This window comes from Dendrobates tinctorius, unplaced genomic scaffold, assembly GCF_039654945.1.
Source record: "Dendrobates tinctorius isolate UK_male_01 unplaced genomic scaffold, ASM3965494v1 ptg000149l, whole genome shotgun sequence".
NCBI lineage: Eukaryota > Metazoa > Chordata > Amphibia > Anura > Dendrobatidae > Dendrobates > Dendrobates tinctorius.
In genome coordinates, this window is record NW_027361816.1 from 3972603 (window position 1) to 3996591 (window position 23989).

General features: G+C 45.2%; 1 protein-coding gene across 8 annotated transcripts in view; it reads right to left on the bottom strand.

The window, feature by feature from the left end:
- The window catches only part of WDR11 (WD repeat domain 11), a 183252-nt gene that overhangs the window by 51266 nt on the left and 107997 nt on the right, over nt 1–23989 (bottom strand). For all 8 annotated transcript variants that reach the window (XM_073546625.1, XM_073546624.1, XM_073546621.1 and 5 more), the window contains 5 exons: nt 20415–20490; nt 20090–20198; nt 16444–16568; nt 7303–7450; nt 5431–5537 (listed from right to left, as the gene is read on the bottom strand). In XM_073546625.1, the coding sequence (XP_073402726.1) occupies nt 5431–5537; nt 7303–7450; nt 16444–16568; nt 20090–20198; nt 20415–20490 (565 nt within the window). The remainder of the gene's footprint in view (nt 1–5430; nt 5538–7302; nt 7451–16443; nt 16569–20089; nt 20199–20414; nt 20491–23989) is intronic.

Here is a 23989-nt window from a genome sequence, read left to right on the forward strand (position 1 = left end):
AGTCGGAACTGGGACCAGTCCTGGACCAAGGCATCCGCTCCGAGCGACCACAGGTCGTGTGTCCTGGCCATGAAATTGGGGACCTTGGTATTGAGATGGGATGCCATTAGGTCCACCTCCGGGGTTCCCCAGCGTTGACAGATCTGGCAAAAAATCTCGGGATGGAGAGACCACTCCCCCGAGTCCATTCCTTGCCTGCTGAGGAAGTCGGCTTCCCAGTTTTCTACACCCGGAATGTGTACCGCAGAAAGTACCGACCTCGTGTCTTCCGCCCAGCGGAGGATATGAGCCACTTCTCTCATCGCCTGGGCGCTGCGGGTCCTGCCTTGGTGGTTCACGTATGCCACAGCCGTGGCATTGTCCGACTGTATCCGTATGTGCGAGGCTGCAAGCAAGTGATGAAAGGCTCTCAGTGCCAAGAGAATGTCCCTGATTTCCAGAACATTGATGGGCAATGTCACTTCCCTCGGTGACCACTTGCCCTGTGATGTAGGTGCACCGCCCCCCAGCCTGTCAGGCTTGCATCGGTAGTCAGGATCTTCCATTGTCCTGAGAGGAATGGCTTCCCTCGTGTAAGCGAGGTTGGTTTGAACCACCAATGCAGGGACCTCCTGGTTCATGACGTCAACCTGAACTCCCTGTCGAGGGAGAAGGGGTTCCTGTCCCAAGATCTGAGTATGGCTAGTTGAAGGACCCTGAGGTGAAACTGGGCAAATGGCACTGCCTCTATTGCTGCTGCCATCCGGCCGAGGACTCTCATGGCAAACCGGAGAGATCGAGGAGGACTGCGAAGGAGTGTGCGAACTCCCAGACGGATGGCCAGTGTCTTGTCCTTGGGAAGGAGCACCAGGCCCCTGGAGGTGTCGAATACCATTCCCAGGAATGTTAGAGTCCGAGTTGGGATAGTCGACGATTTCTGTAGGTTGACTAGCCATCCCAGGCGACTCAGAGTGTCTAGTGTGATTGAGACACTGACCTCGCAGTCTTTGAAAGTGGGAGACTTGATGAGGAGGTCGTCCAGGTACGGGACGACTAGAATGCCTCTTGAGTGCAGGACGTCCATGGTGGCCGCCATGACTTTGGTGAACGTTCTTGGAGCCGTGGCGAGTCCGAACGGAAGGGCGACAAACTGGTAGTGGTTTTGGTTGACCGCGAACCTGAGAAACCTTTGGTGGGCGGGAGCAATTGGTATGTGGAGATACGCATCCTGTATGTCTATGGAGGCGAGGTATTCTCCCTGGTCCATGGATGCAATGATGGACCGGAGGGACTCCATGCGGAAATGACGGACCTGTACGTAATTGTTGAACTGTTTTAGGTCCAGTATGGGTCGGACGCCACCTCCTTTCTTGGGGACTACGAACAAATTTGAGTAGAATCCTCGGAATCTCTCGTTCACGGGAACCGGCACAACAACTCCTGATTGAAGGAGAGAGGAAACCGCTTGGTGGAAAGCGCAAGCCTTTTCTGGTGGTGTTGGAGGAATAGAAAGGAAGAACCGGTTCGGTGGAACGGAAGTGAACTCTATCTTGTATCCGGAAGACACTATTTCCCTGACCCACCTGTCTTCTGTAATAGGCAGTCAGACTTGCTGAAAGAGTAAGTCGGCCGCCTACTGGTGGGGTGTCTCTCGGAGGTCGCGAGTCATGATGAAGCGAAGTTCTGAGGTTTTCCTCCCTTGGGTTTCGCTTGGCCTGCTTTTGACTGCCAAGCCCTGTCCGGTCGCTGCTGCGTCCGTGGGTTGTCCCTGCGTGGAGAACGGTTACGGTTCAGCCCGAGGAATTCCGAAAGGATCGGAATCGCGTCTGGTTTCTTCGTTTAAACGTGCGTTTCGGTTTTAGTTGAGGGAGAGAAGTACTCTTACCCCCAGTGGCATTGGCTATCATGGTGTCCAACTTTTCGCCGAAAAGTCTTCCAGTAAAATACGGAAGTCGCGTGAGGGACTTCTTTGAGGCCGCATCCGCTTTCCATTCTCGCAGCCAGAGGATGCGTCGGATCGTGATGGCGTTTGATGCTATTCCCGCTACACCTCTGGCGGAATCCAGGGCTGCATGAATCATGTAGTCTGCTACCACTGCTATCTGGACCGCTTGGTCCGAGAGTTCAGGATTTGAAGCCTGAAGACCCTCCTGTAGTTTTTTGGCCCAAGCCAGGATGGCCTTGGCTGCCCAAACTGAAGCAAACGCAGGGCCCAGAGAGGCGCCTGCCGCTTCGAAAATAGAACGAGCCATGCGTTCTACTTGCCGGTCTGCTGCGTCCCTGAGGGTTGAGCTATCCGGCAGAGAGAGTAAAGTCTGCGCTGCTAGCCTAGAAACCGGCGGGTCCACTTCAGGTGGATCTGTCCATTGTTTGGTGTCTTTCTGTGGGAAGGGGTACTTCGCTTCCAAATATTTGCGATTAGCGAATTTTTTCTCAGGCTGCGCAAACTGTTTGGTAAGTATTTTCTCAAACTCATGGTGATTAGGGAAGACCTTAGGTGGTTTCTGAACACTTTCGAAGCAAATCCTATGTTCTGGGACTTCCGGGGCCGACTCTGGAATTTTTAGCACCTGATGAATGGAAGAAATTATGTCCTCAACTAGCGCTGTATTGCTAGGGGGAGAAGGTACCACGGACCTGTCCGTTTCGTTATCTGAGTCGGAGTCACAGATGCCCTCCGAATCCTGTGCCTCGCTAAGGTGATCCCTGGAGGGCGACCTGGGGCGGGGGTCTTCTGTGGTGGGGGATCCCTGTGGTAAATTGCACTGTCTGTGGCAGGGGACTGCCCAGGAGACCTGGAATGACGCCGTCTCTCCCTGGAGGGGGACGACCTTGTGCGATAGTGCGACTCAGGTGATCGAGACCTGTGGGTCCGCTTACGTCTGTGAGAGTCGGAAGCAGCATGTTCCTGAGACAAGCTCTCCGTTTGCTGTGTACCGTCCGTAGCCGGGGCCCGACTCTGCAGAGCTTGCAGCAATGTAGCAGTTAGGTTGTCTATGGACTGTGTCATGGACTGAGACATCTGAGTTGCCCATTCCGGCGTGGCCTGTGACACTGAAGCGTCAGTAGGGACTCCCTGGGGTTCTGACCCAGAGTTCAGGATGCAGTCCCGGCAGTGCGGATACGTGCTGCCACTAGGGAGCGTGGCTTTGCAGGCTGTGCAGAATGCATAGAAACATTCCTGCCTGGTTCTCTTCCTTGAGCCCGGCATAGTGCACAGAGGCTGGCTATCAGGGATCGTACAGGGGTGGCTACGCAGAGGGAACCCACAGAGAGCCTTATAGGAAGTATAGATTCACAGCTGAGTAATGAGAACCCAGCTGTGAGCTTACCCCACCAGTGTACCCCTAGGTCCAGCGCCGACAGATCCCAGTTCTGTGCCCCCCGGAGACCGCTGTGATGCTCCTCTCCTGGATCTCATCCAGAAAAAATGGCCACCGGGACTCTGAGGAGAGGGGGCGGAGAGCTGAAAAGGGTGCGCTGGGCTGTGTAAAAACGCCCCCTTTCTGCCTCAATCCGCCCCTTCTATGACACTCCAGTGTGTCATTTTGGTCATCCGGGGGGCGGGCCGGGGGGCGGGGAAAAGGCGGCGGCTTCGGCTAGGCCGAAGCCGCCGTCTAAATTAGAGGCCTGATGCCCAGGAGGGCTCCAGAGCGGCGCGGTAGTCCGGGGGGGGGGCGGATTTGTACCAGACCCCCCCAGAATGGTCGACTGGATAGCGGTGGGGGTAGCGGTTTCTGTATGTGGGGCCCCTGAAGCGCTATGGAGCCGCTGCTGCTGCAGAGACAAGGACGCAGAAAAAGCCCTGTCTCTGCTGTGCCATCCAGTCCGCACCCTCCCCCGGCCCCAACAGGATCCCTCAGCCGGCCTGGGGTCCCAGGAAGCTGCGGAATGCTGCCTGATCTCCGACCCTACCTGAGGCGTCTCAACCTAATGCCCCCTGCGGGGGATTAGGGAGGGTGAGTCTGTCACCGTCAGGGGGTCTTCATCCTCGCCTCAACCCAGACCCCTTAAAGGGGTTGGGGGAGGAGGGGGGGGTCTCGACCTCGAACCAGGACCCGAGGGACTGGGGAGGGAGCGACATGGGGAATAGCCACCTCGACCTCAACCGGGTACCCCTAATAGGGGACCAAGGAGGGAGCCATGCCGGGAGTCTCGCTGGAGACCCTCTTTTCTTCATTTGTATTTCCGGACGAAAAAAGGAAAAAAACGGAAGAAAAAAGGTGTGCCTCCTTGCGACACTAAGCAAAAACTGGAGAAGGCTGACGCCGTCCAGGGGTGTATACTGCAGAGGAGGAGCCAAAGTTAATCTTTTTCAGATTATGCATAGTGTCGCCTCCTAGTGGACAGCAGCATAACACCCACGGTTCTGTGTCCCCCAATTAGGCGACAGAGTAAAAAAAAAGCTTCATAGGGGAAATGTGCAGATGCCACAATATTGTTGTCCGCTCAGTGTGTCTTTCATATGCTACAGGTAGACGTGGGTTAAAGAAACCCTGACCAGACAGTTGGAGCAGATACTGTTCTCTTGTAAGAAAACCCTTAAAATACTAATATTCTGCTCCCAAAACTCTTCAGTGAGCCCGTGAGTCCCCCTGGTGGCTGCATGCAACTAAAACCTGATCATTTATTTCCATGGCTGCTTGAAGAAATCAGGGGATGGATGTGGTGCAGAAAACCAGAGCTCCAACCCTTATAAACATAAGTATTAAATTATTACCACAAAGCTGAACTAATTTTGAAAAAATTATAAAATAATTGGGATACTTAAATCCAGGAGATTGGGGGACAGTGAAGCTCCTTCTACTTTGTAAAACCCAGCACATTTAGGGTATGTGCACACATTGCGGATTTGGCTGCAGATTTTTCCGCGTGGATTTTGCTGAATCCGCAGGTAAAATGACCTGCATTTTACCTACGGATTTAGTGCAGATTTACTGCGGACTTTCTGCAGATTTTGTGCAGATTTCACCTGCGTTTTTACACCTGTGGATTCCTATAATGGAAGAGGTGTAAAAGCGCTGCGGAATCCGCACAAAGATTTGACATGCTGCGGAAAATAAACCGCAGCAAATCTGCGCCGAATTTTCCGCATGTGCACAGTGGATTTGGTTTTCCATAGGTCTACATGGTACTGTACACCACATGGAAAACTGCTGCGGATCCGCAGGACCAAATCTGCAACGTGTGCACATACCCTAAAACCAATCACCTGCAGTAGTAAAAAAAAAAATAATAATATATAGCTGATTCTGGAATCCAGATTAAATGTAAAAATATTTTTAATTTTGAATTAGAATTTCCCTCAATATTTAAAAAGAAAAGTGAAAATTTCCTAAAAACTACAAAATCTGACATTACATTAATAATGTACAAATAGTTTGATGTGAACAGTGAAGACCACGCGTATTCATGAACTGGCCTGACCGCCTAGAAATGAGCGCTCCTCACCTTGAGACCCGGGCTTTTAGATCCCAGAAGTTTAAGTTTCCGTCCACATCCCCCAGGACCAGGGTGTCTCCCTTCCAGGCAATGCAGGAGATACTTCCCATACTGCCCTGTCCATGGCAAGAACAATGTTATAAAGCAACAAAAAAAAAAGTTAAAGCAATTACCTAAAAGAAAAAAACAACAACACGACACGATGCAAATATAAGCAAGTGAGGAACCCAAGATTTAATGTCGGCTGTTGATGGCCTCTCCCCTGGGGCCAGATCGCCTGTTATAAAGTCTTATCATAGGGCACAGAAGGGGTCCTGGGGCTTTCTAATAGTGTTCAGCTATTTATGAACTATAAAGAGAGCTCGGTAAATGTAAAGTAATTACTTCCGAGCTACGGTGGCATCAGCTGGTGACCATTTACACACACGCATGTACTGGATTTTTTATATAAAGTCAGAAAATCCCTTTAAATCCCTGTAATAAACTCAAAATAATTCTGTGACGAATATGAGATTCTCTCCTCCATATTTTTAGAATCTAGGGTAGTAACTTCTGAAGATAGGGCACATTGCTAGGATATGCTTTAAAAATTGTCATTTTCAAAAGGAACATGTTAATCCCTATCTGCAGGAGATGGGATACCTTGCAGACTACTGGGGGGGGTCCGACTGCTGCACAGTGATTTTGAGAATAGAGATTTGCGATCTGAGGTGCGCATACTCCACTTCTACTCCAATCATCATCTATGGGACTTCCAAGGAAAAAACATGACAGTATTAACATTAAATGTAGTGGAGCCCAAACTTGTGGACCTCCACTCCATTAAAGGGCATCTATCAGTAGGATTAACCTCCCTAACTTGTCTATATGGACATGCAAGTTATAGAAAGTTGAATTAAAAAATACCTTGATACCTGAAAACTAATGTCTTATTCCAGAGAAATATACATTTTATTCCAATACGTAAATGAGCCGTTTGGCCAGGAAGCAGATCTCCCCGAGTACCTGCCTCCAGGGCTTGTTTTACATGAAATGAGGGGTTACCAGTGTGAGACATGTAGATCAGGAGAGCAAACTGTCAGTCATTACATGTCTCACACTGGTAACTCCTACCCCTTTGATATAAAATAAGCTCTGGAGGTTGATTCTCAGGGAGATCTGTATCCGGCCCGTAGATCTTAACAGCTTGTTTACATATTAAGAAAAATGTAATTTCTCTGGATTAAGATATTGGATCCCAGATATCAAGATATCATTTTATTCAACATCCTACACGTCAATACAGACGGCTTAGGACGGTTGATCTTACTAACAGATTCCCTTTACGTACGGGAATAAAGATTACTGTTATCAGGGTTCTGGAAGCCAGATTTGCAATTGCAGGGGGTCTCAATGGTTGAACCCCAACGATCAGCAAATCATTACCAACCCAAGGTTTTTTAGGGGGAAGTAATAACATTTTAACAGTATGAGCTGTAGTGTCTCCCCTCTGAGACTTTTACCATCTGAGGTGCTGGATATTTCTGTAGTTTCTTGCTGCTGACATTTTGATGTACACTTTGGTGTAAGGTCACATTACATCTTTATACAAATCCTGTGCCATCAAGGTTTGCTTTGTTTATTTTTTGTAATTGTATTGGTAATTTACAGCACGGACTCTGACATATACATGATAAAATCCAGTACATTTCCAAAATGAAGACCGCTATAGAGAGACCGATGATGTGCTTCTCCTGCTTGGTAAGTCAAGGTCACCAGTCAGAAAATGAATGAAACAAAAAACCACAGTGTTAATTTGTTGTGCAGCGAGCTGACATTTCGCACTTCGCATGCCCGCAGGGCAAACCTGCCATTGGCACAAAAACAAGGAGATGAACTCACATCTGGGGGAATCCTGGCGCTGTCTTTCACACTGTTCCCTTCCACAGTCAGGTGATAAACTTGCCCATCTGTGTCTGCAAACACAAAGTGTTCCCGTGCAGAGATATTCTGGCTCAGCTCAGACTTGCTCTCCGCCTCCTGTAACAGACTAATACGGCAGGTAAAAGCTGGCACCGGATAATTAGTAATTCTCTTTACTGCTCTTCCTTCTAATTGCCTCATTAGTGCGGCATTAATACACAGCCAGTGGCCACAAAGGCAGAAATGTAAGAAACCTCAAACCAGCAGCTCCTGTGATCAGGGCTTCAGACTAATGTTCTTTATTTCTATGGAAGTCTGGATCTTTCTTCTGCCAAACCACCCACGTGGACAAGGAAAGCCATATACTGTAACAGCACGTGGAAGGCACGGCGTCTATGCAGATACACAGTGATGCAGGCAGTACAAGCGGTGCCCACCCTGGCAGACCGCTTCCACTTCTGTATGTTATGGACGTCCATTCAGTTGGCGCCATGTATTACTTCATGGCCATACGCTCCCCCTGTTACAGCTGATCACTGGGGGTTTAGAGAAACTGGACCGCATTGATCAGTTCATTCCTGATGCTGACACATTTATTTTGTCCCTGCGCCACTCCGCTACTAAGATATTCCCACCTCTTACCTGTCTGTATATTTGGTCTTTTTAGCCAAGGGGGCTTGGTCCTGAGCTCATCTCCATGGGAGTCTTCTTGATGATCATGCCCTTTTGCCTAAAAATACTAGATTTACAGACAAGGTGGAGAGGAGCGGAGAGGCGCAGGAACAAAAGAAAAACAATGCCAGATTCAGGACAACAGCGGCATTTACACCAGGTGACAAATTACAAGTTTATGGTAAGTGACAAGTCCTTTTTTAAGGGAAATTTCTCACCATCAAAAACAACCCTAGACTACTAGAATGTGTAACTAACTGAAAAGATACTATATAATGATGGGATGTGGATTTCATCTGTGCTGCTGATTCCATTGATCCAAAACCAGGACTTGAAGAACAGTGGTTTATTGTCAATGCGTTTTACAGTCAAACTGACTCCTTCCTCAGGACAGGCACATTCATGTTACTTTGCCACCTTACATATGGTTTGTGCTGACGAAAGAGTCAGTTAGCGACTTTGAAACGCGTTGACAATAAACTAATATTCAAGGTCTGGTTTTGGATCCTTATTGGAATCAGCAGTGCAAATGAAACCCTCATCCCACGGTTATATATCACACAAGTCCATGGATGATGCAGCAGCTGGTATTTCCAAAATATTAGATGGTGTGTTACACACAACCCTATCAGGTGAGCACATTACTATTAGACACCCACTGTAAAACTGGGATAAGACCCTAATTTGCACGTTGCATTTTATATCCAGATATCTGGAAAGAGACTGATTCCTACAATTTTTATCTCAGAGCTCGCTTTCACTCTCATGCAGTAAACAGAGAGGCGATCCATGCTCTTCATTGTAATGCATCCCCAGGACTCCTAGACTCTGACAAACAGTCGGCAGGACTCCTAACTGTCTTATTAGCATACCGATATCCAAGAAGTATCATTTCGCCTTGCGGAGAATGACATGCTAAGCATGTCGAGATGAGGAGACTTAAAGCCGCAATGCTCCTCTGGGAAATATGCTAATTATGCAAATTGTCTCTTCAGATGTCGAGATGAGCATGTCATTCTCCGCAAGGAGAAATGATACTTCTTGGATATCGGTCAGACGTCTCTCTCACAGCCAAACCAGATCTCACACTTTGCACTGACGAGAGGCAGTACCCCGAAACACAGTGTCTGCAAATTGAGATTCTGACTTGGCTTTTATCCTAAGTCATGTAACAAGGCTCGTTAAAGGGTCAACATTGACTTTTAGGATTGCTACTTCCAATAGGTGGCACTAGAGTTCTAGTCCTCTTCGTCTTTGAAGAGACAATTTGCATAATTAGCATATTAGCATACTGAGCACAGACATCTGCAGGATTACTGTGGAGGAGAAGAGAGTGCATTGATTATGGATACTTCACACTAGACCTTGGAAATCAAGGTCCTAGTCTGGAGTAAGAGTGGAGAGGCCACAATCCAAGCTGCTGGAGGTCTAGTGTGAAGTTTCCACAATCAGTGATGGCTTGGGGAGCCATGTCATCTGCTGGTGTAGGTCCACTGTGTTTTATCAAGACCAAAGTCAGCGCAGCCGTCTACCAGGAAATTTTAGAGCACTTCATGCTTCCCTCTGCCAACAAGCTTTTTGGAGATGGAAATTTCATTCTCCAGCAGGACTTGGCACCTGTTCACACTGCCAAAAGTACCAATACCTGGTTTAAAAACAACAGTATCATTGTGCTTGATTGGCCAGCAAACTCGCCTGACCATAACCCCATACAGAATCTATGGGGTATTGTCAAGAGGAAGATGAGACAACCAGACCCAACAATGCAGACGAGCTGAAGGCTGCTATCAAAGCAACCTGGGCTTCCATAACCCCTCAGCAGTGCCACAGGCTGATCGCCTCCATGCCATGCCGCATTGATCCAGTAATTGATGCCAAAAGAGCTCTGACCAAGTATTGAGTGCATTTACTGAACATACATTTCAGTAGGCCAACATTTCGGATTTTAACCCCTTCCTGACATGAGACGTACTATCCCGTCCACGGTACCCGGGCCCGTATGACCGGGGACGGGATAGTACGTCTACCGCGATCAGCGGCGCCCACGTGGTGAGCGCCGCTGATCACGGCCGGGTGTCAGCTGATTATCACAGCTGACACCCGGCACAATGTGTCAGGGGCGGTCACGGACCGCCCCCGACACATTAACCCCTTGCACACCGCGATCAAACGCGATCGCGGTGTACCGGGAGTTAAAGGGAAGCATCGGCAGGGAGGGGGCTCCCTCCGTGCTTCCCTGAGCCCCCCACGGCAGCGCAATGTGCAGCGCTGCTGCGGGGGACTCCTATCCTCCAGGCCCCCGAATCCAAGATGGCGACGGGGGCCTTCGGGGGCCTGGGGAAGCTGGCTTCCTCAGTGCCTGCAAAGCGCAGGCATGAGGAAGCCTTGTGCACTGCCTGTGACAGATTGCTGATCTGTCACAGTGATCTGTGATGTGACAGATCAGCGATCTGTCACAGGACAGTGATGTCCCACCTGGGACTATGTAATAAAGTAAAAAAAAAATTAAAAAAAAGTGTAAAAATAAATTAAAAAAAATCGCCAAATAAATTAGTAAAAAAAAAAAAAAATATTCCCCAATAAATTCATTTTTTTAAAATAATAAAAAAAAAAACAATAAAAGTACACATATTAGGTATCGCCGCGTCCGTAACGACCTGCCCTATAAAACTGTCCCATTAGTTAACCCCTTTAGCGAACCCCTTAAAAAATAAAAATAAAAAACGAAGCAAAAAATAATGATTTATTATCATACCGCCAAACAAAAAGTGCAATAACGCGAGATCAAAAAGACGCATATAAATATCCATGGTACCGCTGAAAACGTCATCTTGTCCCGCAAAAAACAAGCCGCCACACAGCATCATCAGCAAAAAAATAAAAAAGTTATAACTCGCAGAATAAAGCGATGCAAAAATAATTATTTTTTATATAAAATAGTTTTCATTGCATAAAACCGACAAAAACATAAAAAAAGACCTAAATGAGGTATCGCTGTAACCGTACTGACCCGAAGAATAAAAGCGCTTTATCAATTTTACCGCACGCGGAACGGTGTAAACGCACCCCCCCAAAAGAAATTCATGAAACGCTGGTTTTTGTTCATTCTGCGTCCCAAAAATCGGAATAAAAAGCGATCAAAAAATTTCACGTGCCCGAAAATGGTACCAATAAAAACGTCAACTCGTCCCGCAAAAAATAAGACCTCACATGACTCGGTGGGTCAAAATACGGAAAAATTATAGCTCTCAATATGTGGTGATGCAAAAACTATTTTTACAATAAAAAGCGTCTTTTAGCGTGCGACAGCCGCCAAACATAAAAACCGCCATAAATAGTAAATCAAACCCCCCGTTATCACCCCCTTAGTTAGGGAAAAATAATAAAATAAAAAAAATGTATTTATTTCCATTTTTCCATTAGGGTTAGGGCTAGGGTTAGGGCTAGGGGTGTGTTGGGGTAGGGTTAGGTTAGGGTTAGGGCTAGGGCTAGGGCTAGGGCTAGGGCTAGGGTTAGGGCTAGGGTTAGGGCTAGGGTTAGGGGCGTGTTGGGGTTCGGGTTGGAGTTAGAATTGGGGGTTTCCACTGTTTGGGCACATCAGGGGCTCTCCAAATGCAACATGGCGTCTGATCTCAATTCCAGCCAATTCTGAGTTGAAAAAGTCAAATGGTGCTCCTTCCCTTCCAAGCTCTGCTATGCGCCCAAACAGTGTTTTACCCCCTCATGTAGGGTATCAGCCTACTCAGGACAAATTGCAAAACAATTTTTGGGGTCCAATTTCTCCTGTTACCCTTAGGAAAATAAAAAATTGGGGGCAAAAATATCATTTTTGTGGAAAAAAAATGATTTTTTTATTTTCACGTCCGAGTGTTATAAACTTCTGTGAAGCACTTGGGGGTTCAAAGTGCTCACCACACATCTAGATAAGTTCCGTGGGGGGTCTAGTGTCCAAAATGGGGTCACTTGTGGGGAGTTTCAATAGTTTAGGTACATCAGGGGCTCTCCAAACGCACATGACAACCGCAGACCATTCCATCAAAGTCTGCGTTCCAAAACGTCACTGCTTCCCTTCCGAGCCCCGACGTGTGTCCATACAGTAGTTTTCTCCCACATATGGGGTGTCAGCGTACTCAGGACAAATTGGACAACAACTTTTGGGGTCCAATTTCTCCTGGTACCCTTGGGAAAATAAAAAAAATGGTGACTAAAAGATCATGTTTGTGGAAAAAATACGAATTTTTTATTTTCACGCCCGGGCGTTGTAAACTTCTGTGAAGCACTGGGGGGGTCAAAGTGCTCACCACACATCTAGATAAGTTCCTTGGGGGGTCTAGTTTACAAAATGGTGTCATTTGTGGGGGGTTTCCACTGTTTAGGTACATTAGGGGCTCTCCAAAGGCAACATGACACCCGCAGACCATTCCATCAAAGTCTGCATTCCAAAACGTCACTACTTCCCTTCCGAGCCCTGACGTGTGCCCATACAGTAGTTTTCTCCCACATATGGGGTAGCAGCGTACTCAGGACAAATTGGAAAACAACTTTTGGGGTCCAATTTCTCCTGGTACCCTTGGGAAAATAAAAAAATGGTGACTAAAAGATCATGTTTGTGGAAAAAATACGAATTTTTTATTTTCATGCCCGGGCGTTGTAAACTTCTGTGAAGCACTGGGGGGGTCAAAGTGCTCACCACACATCTAGATAAGTTCCTTGGGGGGTCTAGTTTACAAAATGGTGTCATTTGTGGGGGGTTTCCACTGTTTAGGTACATTAGGGGCTCTCCAAAGGCAATATCACACCCGCAGACCATTCCATCAAAGTCTGCATTCCAAAACGTCACTACTTCCCTTCCGAGCCCCGACGTGTGCCCATACAGTAGTTTTCTCCCACATATGGGGTATCAGCATACTCAGGACAAATTGGACAACAACTTTTGGGGTCCAATTTCTCCTGGTACCCTTGGGAAAATAAAAAAATGGTGACTAAAAGATCATGTTTGTGGAAAAAATACGAATTTTTTATTTTCACGCCCGGGCGTTGTAAACTTCTGTGAAGCACTGGGGGGGTCAAAGTGCTCACCACACATCTAGATAAGTTCCTTGGGGGGTCTAGTTTACAAAATGGTGTCATTTGTGGGGGGTTTCCACTGTTTAGGTACATTAGGGGCTCTCCAAAGGCAATATCACACCCGCAGACCATTCCATCAAAGTCTGCATTCCAAAACGTCACTACTTCCCTTCCGAGCCCCGACGTGTGCCCATACAGTAGTTTTCTCCCACATATGGGGTATCAGCATACTCAGGACAAATTGGACAACAACTTTTGGGGTCCAATTTCTCCTGGTACCCTTGGGAAAATAAAAAAATGGTGACTAAAAGATCATGTTTGTGGAAAAAATACGAATTTTTTATTTTCACGCCCGGGCGTTGTAAACTTCTGTGAAGCACTGGGGGGGTCAAAGTGCTCACCACACATCTAGATAAGTTCCTTAGGGGGTCTAGTTTCCAAAATGGTGTCATTTGTGGGGGGTTCCACTGTTTTGGTACATCAGGAGTTTTCCAAACGCGACATGGTGTCCGATCTCAATTCCAGCCAAAAACGTCAAATGGCGCTGCTTCCCTTCCGAGCTCTGCCATGCCCCCAAATAGTGGTTTACCCCCACATGTGGGGTATCAGCGTACTCAGGACAAATTGCACAATAACTTTTAGGGTCCTGTTACCCTTGGAAAAATAAGAATTGAGGGTGAAAAGATCATTTTTGTGGAAAAAATATGATTTTTTAATTGTATGGCTTTATGTTATAAACTTCTGTGAAGCCCATGGGGGTTCAAAGTTCTCACCACACATCTAGATAAGTTCCTTAGGGTGTCTAGTTTCCAAAATGGTGTCATTTGTGGGGGGTTTCCACTGTTTTGGTACATCAGGGGTTTTCCAAACGCGACATGGTGTCCGATCTCAATTCCAGCCAAAAACGTCAAATGGCGCTGCTTCCCTTCCGAGCTCTGCCATGCGCCCAAATAGTGGTTTACCCCCACATGTGGGGTATCAGCGTACTCAGGACAAATTGCACAATAACTTTTAGGGTCCTGTTACCCTTGGAAAAATAAGAATTGAGGGTGAAAAGATCATTTTTGTTTAAAAAATATGATTTTTTAATTGTATGGCTTTATGTTATAAACTTCTGTGAAGCCCATGGGGGTTCAAAGTTCTCACCACACATCTAGATAAGTTCCTTAGGGGGTCTAGTTTCCAAAATGGTGTCATTTGTGGGGGGTTTCCACTGTTTTGGTACATCAGGGGTTTTCCAAACGCGACATGGTGTCCGATCTCAATTCCAGCCAAAAACGTCAAATGGCGCTGCTTCCCTTCCGAGCTCTGCCATGCGCCCAAATAGTGGTTTACCCCCACATGTGGGGTATCAGCGTACTCAGGACAAATTGCACAATAACTTTTAGGGTCCTGTTACCCTTGGGAAAATAAAAATTGGGGTGAAAAGATCATTTTTGTGGAAAAAATATGATTTTTTAATTGTACCGCTGTACGTTATAAACTTCTGTAAAGCCCTTGTGGGTTCAAAGTTCTCACCACATATCTAGATAAGTTCCTTGGGGGGTCTAGTTTCCAAAATGGGGTCACTTGTAGGGGGTTTCCACTGTTTAGGTACATCAGGGACTCTCCAAACGTGACATGGCGTCCAATCTGAATTCCAGCCAATTTTGCATTGAAAAAGTCAAACGGCGCTCCTTCCATTCTGAGCTCTGCCATGCGCCGAAACAGTCGTTCCCCCCCACATATCAGGTATCTGCGTACTCAGGACAAATTGCACAATAACTTTTGCAGTTCAATTTCTCCTGTTACCCTTGGTAAAATAAAAAAAATTGAACCTGAAGTATTTTTTTTATGAAAAAAAGTTAGATGTTCATTTTTTTTTAAATATTCAAAAAAATTCCTGTGACGCACCTAAAGGGTTAATAAACTTCTTGAATGTGGTTTTGAGCACCTTAAGGGGTGCAGTTTTTAGAATGGTGTCACTTTTGTGTATTTTCTATCATATAGACCCCTCAAAGTGGCTTCAAATGTGATGTGGTCCTAAAAATAAAATGGTGTTGTAAAAATGAGAAATCGCTGGTCAACTTTTAACCCTTATAACTTCCTAACAAAAAAAAATTTTGGTTCCAAAATTGTGCTGATGTAAAGTAAACATGTGGGAAATGTTAGTTATCAAGTTTTTTGTGTGCCTTATCTCTGTGATTTAAGGGCATAAAAATTCAAAGTTGGAAAATTGCGAAATTTTCAAAATTTTCGCCAAATTTCCGTTTTTCTCACAAATAAACGCAAGTTATTTGAATGAAATTTTACCACTAACATGAAGTACAATATGTCACGAGAAAACAATGTCAGAATCACCGGGATCCATGGAAGCGTTCGAGAGTTATGACCTCATAAAGGTACAGTGGTCAGAATTGTAAAAATTGGCCCGGTCATGAACGTGCAAACCACCCTTGGGGGTGAAGGGGTTAAAATCATTTTTTTCATATAAAGTATTCTAATTTACTGAGATAATGGCTTTTGGGTTTTCATTGACTGTAAGCCATAATCATCAACATTAACAGAAATAAACACTTGAAATAGGTCACTCTGTGTGTAATGACTCTATATAATATGTGAGTCTCACTTTCTGTATTGAAGAGCTGAAATAAATTAACTTTTTGATGATATTCTAATTTTGTGAGATGCACCTGTATATCATTGGAATCTGCGTCTCATCTGTTTTCCAAATAAAGTCTATGGAGCCTCATTTAAGAGTCTCAAACACGGGACTAGCCAGATCTTCCTCCAGGGAAGGACCCAGCCAAGGAGTGGCTCCTTTCGGAAACCACCATTACCACCATATTAAGTGGCCCTTTAAGTCAATATCCAGCTCTTTACGAGTTTACAGATATGACAAGGGAAATACCCAGGCCAGGTATCCATCCACAGACAGCTGTTTCAGGGTGTTGCCCCTCATCAGTGTGGAGTAGGATTCTGGCTAGGTGGGAGCAATGCCTAGTAGACCAACATCACAAAACAATCACTGACCTCCCTGAGGTCAGTGATTGTTTCATCTGTTTTCCAGACACACAGTAGTGTAGGGTCATTTTTCAGAGTGACAGATTCCCTTTGAGCACCTCCAAGCATATGTAACCTTCTGCTGAGGCTAGCAGAGCTCCAGACTGTTGATCTGTCTTGTGCAGCTCATAACTTTGTTATATTCATTAATTTCATGGCATTATCTTATACTATAAAACATGTCTCATCATTAGCAGCAAGCTGGAGTTACACACTTTGCCCATTCTTTGCAATTTCCAATGCAGTTTTCCACTTCCTTGTCTGAACGGTGACATACAGAATACATTGAAGAGGCTTTGAACTTTCAGTAGTGTGTTGGGGAACCGGCAGATGTCTCACCTGATGACTGATGACTCAACATTGCTCAGATCAGTGTCTGAAGAGACAGTCTGACGTGCCATCGCCTCGCGAGCGGCCATCTGTTTCTTACGAAGACTCTTCAGATTGTGAGAAGGAGACCACTCCTGAGGGACAGAGACAAGGAAGCTGCAGTTATAATGCCGAGCAAAACAGAAGTCAAATATTCAGAGATCACAAAGCAAAATGCTTTACCTGAAACAATCATATAACTGGCTGAGCAAAAGACAAGAAGGACACGGCATGGAGTCCTGGAGCCGATTATTAGGTGGAAAGTGTAGATGAAGGGCAGGCTTATAGCTACAGGTAAGGTCTGGTTACACCAATTATCTCATTCCAAAATGTAATTCAAATGTTTCTAGTATCACTTGCGTTCTACATATTTAGTAAGAAAAATATTCTGAATGTGGAATTCTATGTGAGACACAAACAACTTTCACCCAGCCGTTATTCCCCGTAGACTTCAAAGACTGCTGCAAAATTGCCAGACGGCTCCTTATCTATTCCGCTTAGTTTACAAAACTGGGCACACTTAATCTGCTCTCTCAATCCCTGGGGTGTGCCCCTGCCAATCAGACATTTATGCCATGGCCTATGGCTATAACAGGCTGTATATACTAGGTACGGCAGTGAGCAGCCACAAAAAACAGGCGTACATCTACAAGGGGTGCAGAGGTAACAGTTGCCACCAGCACTGGTATCTGATGGAGTCTTAAACCCTTCTGTCATTCAAGACTTTTTATAAAACAGCACATGTTATGTGTGGGGTCACGGACACCCTGGCTTTACGAGTCCTCCTCAGACTGTTTGCAGCCACATCTTTTCAGGAGTTTCCTCTCTGCCACAATCCTGGTCAAGTAAATCAGTGCTTTATCAGCAGGAGATTATCACTAGAGAACTAGGTGCCTCGTGCCTCCATGTCCAACCCCACCACCAATTAACGGCTTTCTGTCAATGTAGAGTGCACACAGAAAACTGACAAATCAGTGGTGTGGACGGGGTGACACACAGCTCAGCATTCTCAGACCTGCAACAAAGAAAACTGATTGTATAAGAACTGCTGCACCCAGTAAACTAAGTGACACATAGCTGGAATCCGGGTCCCTAACTCATGCTGTCAGATTTTATAGCAAACACCTGTTAACAGATTCCCTTACCCCCTTTCTGAAGTTAGACGTAAAAATCCGTCCATGTGACCTGGGTCTATCTGACCAGGGACGGATTATTACGTCTACGCGCACGCCTGTGCACACGGGTGGTGTGCGGGCGATCGCCACCGGGTGTCAGCTGATTTTGACAGCTGATACCCGGCACTAAGTGCCAGGAGCAATCAAGCACGCTCCCGGCATTTTAACCCCCCGAAGTGCTGCGCTCGAGCGAGCTCTCTGCATTACGGGAGTCGGTAGAGGACTGACAGCCCATCTGCCTTTGGAACGGAGACCCCGAGGCATGAGGCGGTGTCCCAATCATTGCCATGGTGACCACATCATGGTCACCAGAGCTAGGAAACATACTGATCATGTGCAGTGCATGATCAGCAGGTCTCTCAGTCAGTGCAGAGCTGACGGCTTCTACAGCTTGGGGATGCTGCTGCATCTCCATGCTGTCTGTTGAAGCGATTAGCATGCAAAAAAAATGATAGTCCCATAGTGGGACAGAGTAAAAAAGTAAAAAAAAAAAAAAAAAGTAAAATTATTTTAAAATAATTGTAAACTTTTTTTATTTAAATCAAAAATAATAAAAACAAATCAAAAGATATTGTATCTATAAATAAATATTTGAATGAAAAAAAATGTAAAACAATAAAAGTACACATATTTGGTATCACCGTGTCCGCAACGACCCAATCTATAAAACTGTCCCACTAGTTAACCTCTTTAGTAAATGAGACATGTGGGAAATGTTATTTATTAACTATTTTGTGTGACATATCTCTGTGATTTAAGGGCATGAAAATTCAAAGCTGGAAAATTGAGAAATTTTCAAAAATTTTCGCCAAATTTACGTTTTTTTTTCCCACAAATAAACGCAAGTCATATCCAAAAAATGTTACCACTAACATAAAGTACAATATGTCACGAATAAACTATGTCAGAATCACCAGGATCCATGGAGTGTTTCAGAGTTATTACCTCATAAAGGGACAGTGGTCAGAATTGTAAAAATTGGCCCGGTCATTAACGTGCAAACCACCCTCGGGGGTTAAGATTTTAAAGGGGGTTGTCCCATAAATAACATGGATCATGTACTGAAGAATAGGTTATAATTGTACGATCATTAGGAGTCCAACCACTAGGACCCCACAGTTAACAGGATTAGGGGACCCAACGCACCCTATGTGCTTGTAAGCATGTGCACTCACGGATCCATTCACTCTCTGGTCACACATGTATCCTCAACTCCAAGAGGACTTTTGGCTCGCTTACCATTCTTGGATTGTGAAGAGTGGGGGTTATCAGCAAGACCCTCTCATACATTTATTATACATCCTGTGATTACGTAATAAATGCTGATTTCAAAAGGATTTAAACAAATTTTACAAGGGTTTTCCGGGATTGAAAGAGATTTGTCTGAAGGGGAGTAATAGCTTATAATAACAAAACCACCAGCACTCATCCGATAAGTCTCCTGACAGTCTTTATTACCAGTAGAAATCTTGTGCCGTACATCCACATGTGTGGCACACGCAAGCAACAAGGCTGAAGGCAGTGCTTTTCTGCGTCGATAACATGAATTTATGGCACAGGATCGCTGCTACGACGTTAACACAGACCATGGAGGAACCGCAGTGTTTGATGAATGAGGGATATATCAGGCAAGTGCTAATTTATGCTATTTCTTCTCTTTCAACAAACTATTTTCAGTCTCAGTAAACCGCTTCAAGGGTACAACCAAGAAATAAAAGTAACAGGTCCTTATAGATCCTTAGTAAAAAATGGAACTGTGGAACATTGTCTGCTGAAATTGTGGTTAAAGGGGTTGTCTCATCTTGCTAATAAGGGCAAAATAGCAAAGTGCTTGTAAAAATCTAAATTTAAAAGTCTTTCAGTTCATGAGAACGGACTGATATTTAATTGTACAGTGTACTGCTACTTGCCAAGGTCACCGGCCACCTCTATCAGCGGCGAGTAGTCTCCTAGGCAAGGAACAGACTTTGGCAAGCACTGTCCTGATCCTGGATTCTGCCATCTTTAGCCCCTTGTGCTCCTCTGATGCTGCAAAGGCAAACCTGCACAATTCGGGCCAGCAGTGCGACTATTCCCCTGGTCCAATTGGTCGCTAATGAACAAAAAACATGGCACATCCCCATTAATAATTCCTTATGCACGAAGATATTGTAAGTGACCATTTCATGTGATCCTACCGATTACAGAAGTGAATATAGTGTAAAGTGCGTAGATTGTGGCACTGCAATAATACAGCGTGTATGTGACAACATGTGTATCTATGGCTGCATTGCTGTTGACACATAATTTATCAACTTGTTGTAGAACCTCCGTGATAATTACAAGACGTCAGCGAGCGGAACAGGTTGTGATCTAAATAATGGCTTCTACGAGATCTCTTAGACGTTCTCCAGCCTTAACTACAATGAATCACCCATCCATAATGGAAAATCAGAACATACCAAGGCTGTCACAGTAGGGAAGACCTTGGACATTTCCCGCAGCAGGGTGCACGTCCTGATATCCCACAATTCCATTGGCTTGTCTTTAAACACCACAACCAGGTACTGCCTGGAATACACAAGGACAGAAGTCAGATCTGCACCATCTTCTCTTCATGATGTAGGGGCAGAAATATCAGCACTGCAGCTATAGTAAATCTGCATCTCGAGCAGAAAAAGCAGACACCTGTCACACACTGAAACGACTCAGGAGAAGCAAAGATCACTGCCATCTATATCATAACATAGCATTTCTGCTGATGTACTGCAGTCCAGGAGCACTTACTTCAGATGAGACACTTTAATCATTTCCATGGGGGGCTCTTCGTTGCCCCTCTCACCTCTGAAAGCCATACTTTTACCTAAAATTAGAGAAAGAAACAGTTCATATGACATACAGAGGAACATGTCCGTTTTAGAACGACTTTCATCGCAAGTAAAGGGGTCTCACGTCAGGTGAAGGTCCACCAGACACGCTATTCCTGTGGCTGTCCTGAATTTATTTTTCTGTCATTCTTTTTGTTAATTTTCCAAGTCACTTTCAACATTTTAAAAAAATATCCTGAAATCTTGCAGTTTTCACCGTCGAGCCAAATGTCAGGCTGATACTTCCTGTTCTGTAGAAGCCTCCAGGATCAGACCATTGACAATAGGTGTAGAGGTTACAGCTCACCTCCTCCACATCCCTGCTGAAGGTCCTCTGCACAGGACACAGAGCGTGTCTAAAATACTTTAATACTTTCTTATAATTAGTCACATCCCAACTAGTCTATAAGATCCATGCGGTTGCTGTTAATTATATCTTTCCGATTTGATTAAGTGAATACAGAAGAAACAATCTGTCAGTGGCAGCTTGGATTTCCTGAAATGCCTCATATCAAAAAGTAAGTTTACTGTGATTAAATGTGCAACACATTTATAATGAAAGATCTGCACTAGACGTTGTGAGGAGAATGTGTCTATGTGTTTTACGCTCTACAATGTCGAATCCTGCCCCACGTATGTCGGGCATATTATTATTGCTGGCCTTCAGTCCGGTCATCCCATCACTACTTACCCCTTTATAAATGCCCTTAAGTGAAAGCCACTAGCTATCTCACCACTTGCTGCCCACTGCCCGTTGGGTAAACTCTGGTCTCTAGCTTCAGAGACACCAAGAAGAATTAGAGGAACTAAGGACGGATCTTCGCTTTTGCTTTTAACCATTGTACATAAAGCAGATAAAGCCTTGAGATCTCCCTTTCATGCCACAGATAGTCCACAGTTCCTCATTTTCCTCCTACATTATTACCATTCGGTAATGTCGGCTATGTTTAGCCATGGCTCACCGAAGGTTACAGAGTCAGCACCAGTTCCTGTGTCTAATAACGCGACAAAAAACTCACATAAGCAAGTGGGGCAATAACTGGATTGGGTCAAACAGGAGATGATAACCATAGCTATCTATGCCAATGTCACAATGCTGTCAGCAGTTAGTATACTAACCAGTTTGATCTCTCCTTTTGAGTTTCATCTTCACCGCTGTCTCTCACTATGTTGTCAGCACAATCCATGTCTCCTCTCTGTCTCAATATGCTGTCAGCTCCATCTCTCAGGACTCTCTTACTATTCTGTTGGCATTGTGAGAGAAGAGAGGAGTCGTGCTGTCAGCTTGATCTCTTTTGACTCTCACTATGCGGTTTTCTGTCGCTAAGCTGTTACCTCAGTATCTCTGCTCTCCCTCAGCGTGTAGTCTGTCAGCTCCATTCCCATTCTGTGGTACAACTCATACAAGAATACAGAGAAAAAGGGTTTCTGCTTAAGGCCATCTCCTCATGGGTCACTGAACTAAGGGCAAGGAAGTTCCAGTATGTATAATCTTGGTAGACTGCTCAGTCCACCCACTGAAAGTGACTGGATGGCTGGTAAATGTGCAGCGGCTTAGGGGCTCTATGCATAAAAAACACACAAAATAATCTGTAGGAGCTGATACAATAGGTAAACGGCAGCAATTTGAAAATTCATAAATCAATTCAAGAGTCAACATTCAGATTTCTATGAACAATAGTCTGTCTCTTGGCCTACTGAAAATATACATCTGGCATAATTAAGATTAAATGCTGTGTCATCACAACTTGTTATTAAAATTCCCAACCATTATCAAAAATGGAAGGTTTTTTTTTTTATTTTATTGTTGAATTTTAAGTGCCTAAGTCACTAGCCACCTTTGCAGTCTCTAACCATTAGGGTCTCCTAGGTAAGGAGAGCAGTGCTTACGAGCTCTTTTCTCTAAAGCTTGTAAGCGCTGATCTGAAGCTGGCTGGATATCTGAAGCTCATTGTTAGCGCCTGATCTGGCTAGGCTAAGAGCCACTGTGTTCTTCCAATGCTGAAGCAAAGCTGTCTCATATCTGTCTCATATAGCAGCATCAGAGAGTGCACGGTTCAGGCCAGGAGCACAACTGTGCCGCTGGTCTGAGCTGTCAATCAGAAGCGCATGAACCCAGGAGCAGTACGCTCCGGAAGACGATGAGGAAAACCCTGTAATGACATGACAGATATGGTTGGAATCGGCACGGCTTTTAACACAAAGTGTGAATAGGGTTAAGAGCTCGATTCACTTGCATTATCTTTATTCTGCAGTGGAATTTTGGTGCAAATCTACTGAAGTGGTTTCCAATGTAATTCCTCCTCATCAAGTGGTTTTTGCCAGAAAACTGACTCCACAGCAGTCAGCGCACAGGTCTGATCTGCAATGATAATTCCCGTGCGTCATAGCAATGATGTGAATCAATATTGATAGAATCAAGATATAAAAAGTCCAATGAAGGGAAATACTTTACATAGAGGTTACATAAACATGGTGAATATTTTGGCACCTTACTAATAAACACCGTATTACCGGCCCTTTACCAGTCAGCCCAGGTATACGGTAACGTTTATTTAATTTCTGCACCTTGGAAAGAATTCCTCCAGCCCGATATTCCCAGAATTCTGTGCTATAAAACCAGCAGCCTCATATATCACCGCTGTGCTAAATTATTCACATTGTGAAAGCCGAGTCAGCTGCCAAGCGCAGCGTGAAACCAGATCACTTAACATACTGGAGACAAAAAAGGTTTACTTATTGGAGCAGGCACCAGACTTCAGAACACTGCTAATTAGGGTCACTTTTCACTTCTTCAGGACGATCCGATGTCTCTACAGGACTGCGGTAACACAAGTCATACATTTGCTTTACTCTCGGAGGAATATGTTGGCACTATATAAATAAAATTTGAACATTATTATTATTGATCCCATCATTCTCTTGACCACATCATTAATTGGTGGGAGGGATCGGTTATTAATTGGTGGGGGGATCGGCTTGATGTGCTCACACAGAGACCGGGTACAGATTGCTGATTTCATAATCTATATACAGACTGCAATGTCAGAGACATCGCAGGTCTCCTGACCCAAACTTATGGCCTTATAGGTAGGCAAAAAGCTGCAAGTTTGGGTTAGGAGACCTTTAGTCAGTCTACAAATTAAGGTCCATGGATCTTAAAGGGAATCTGTCACCCTTTTTTTGCCCTATCAGTTGACGGCAGTGACATCAGGGGCTTATCTACAGCATTCTGTAATGCTGTAGATAAGCCCCTAATGTAACCTGAAAGATAAGAAAAACACATTAGATTATACTCACCGGAGGTGGCGGTCCAGTCCAATGGGTGTCGCGGTCCGGTCTGACGCCTCCCATCTTCATACGATGCCGTCCTCTTCTTCCCTTCCTGTAGTGGCTCCGGCGCAGGCACACTGCTCTGCCCTGTTGAGGGCAGAGCAGAAAACTCCAGTTCGCAGGCGCCAGACCTCTCCCGTCGCCTGCGCACTGCAGGACTCT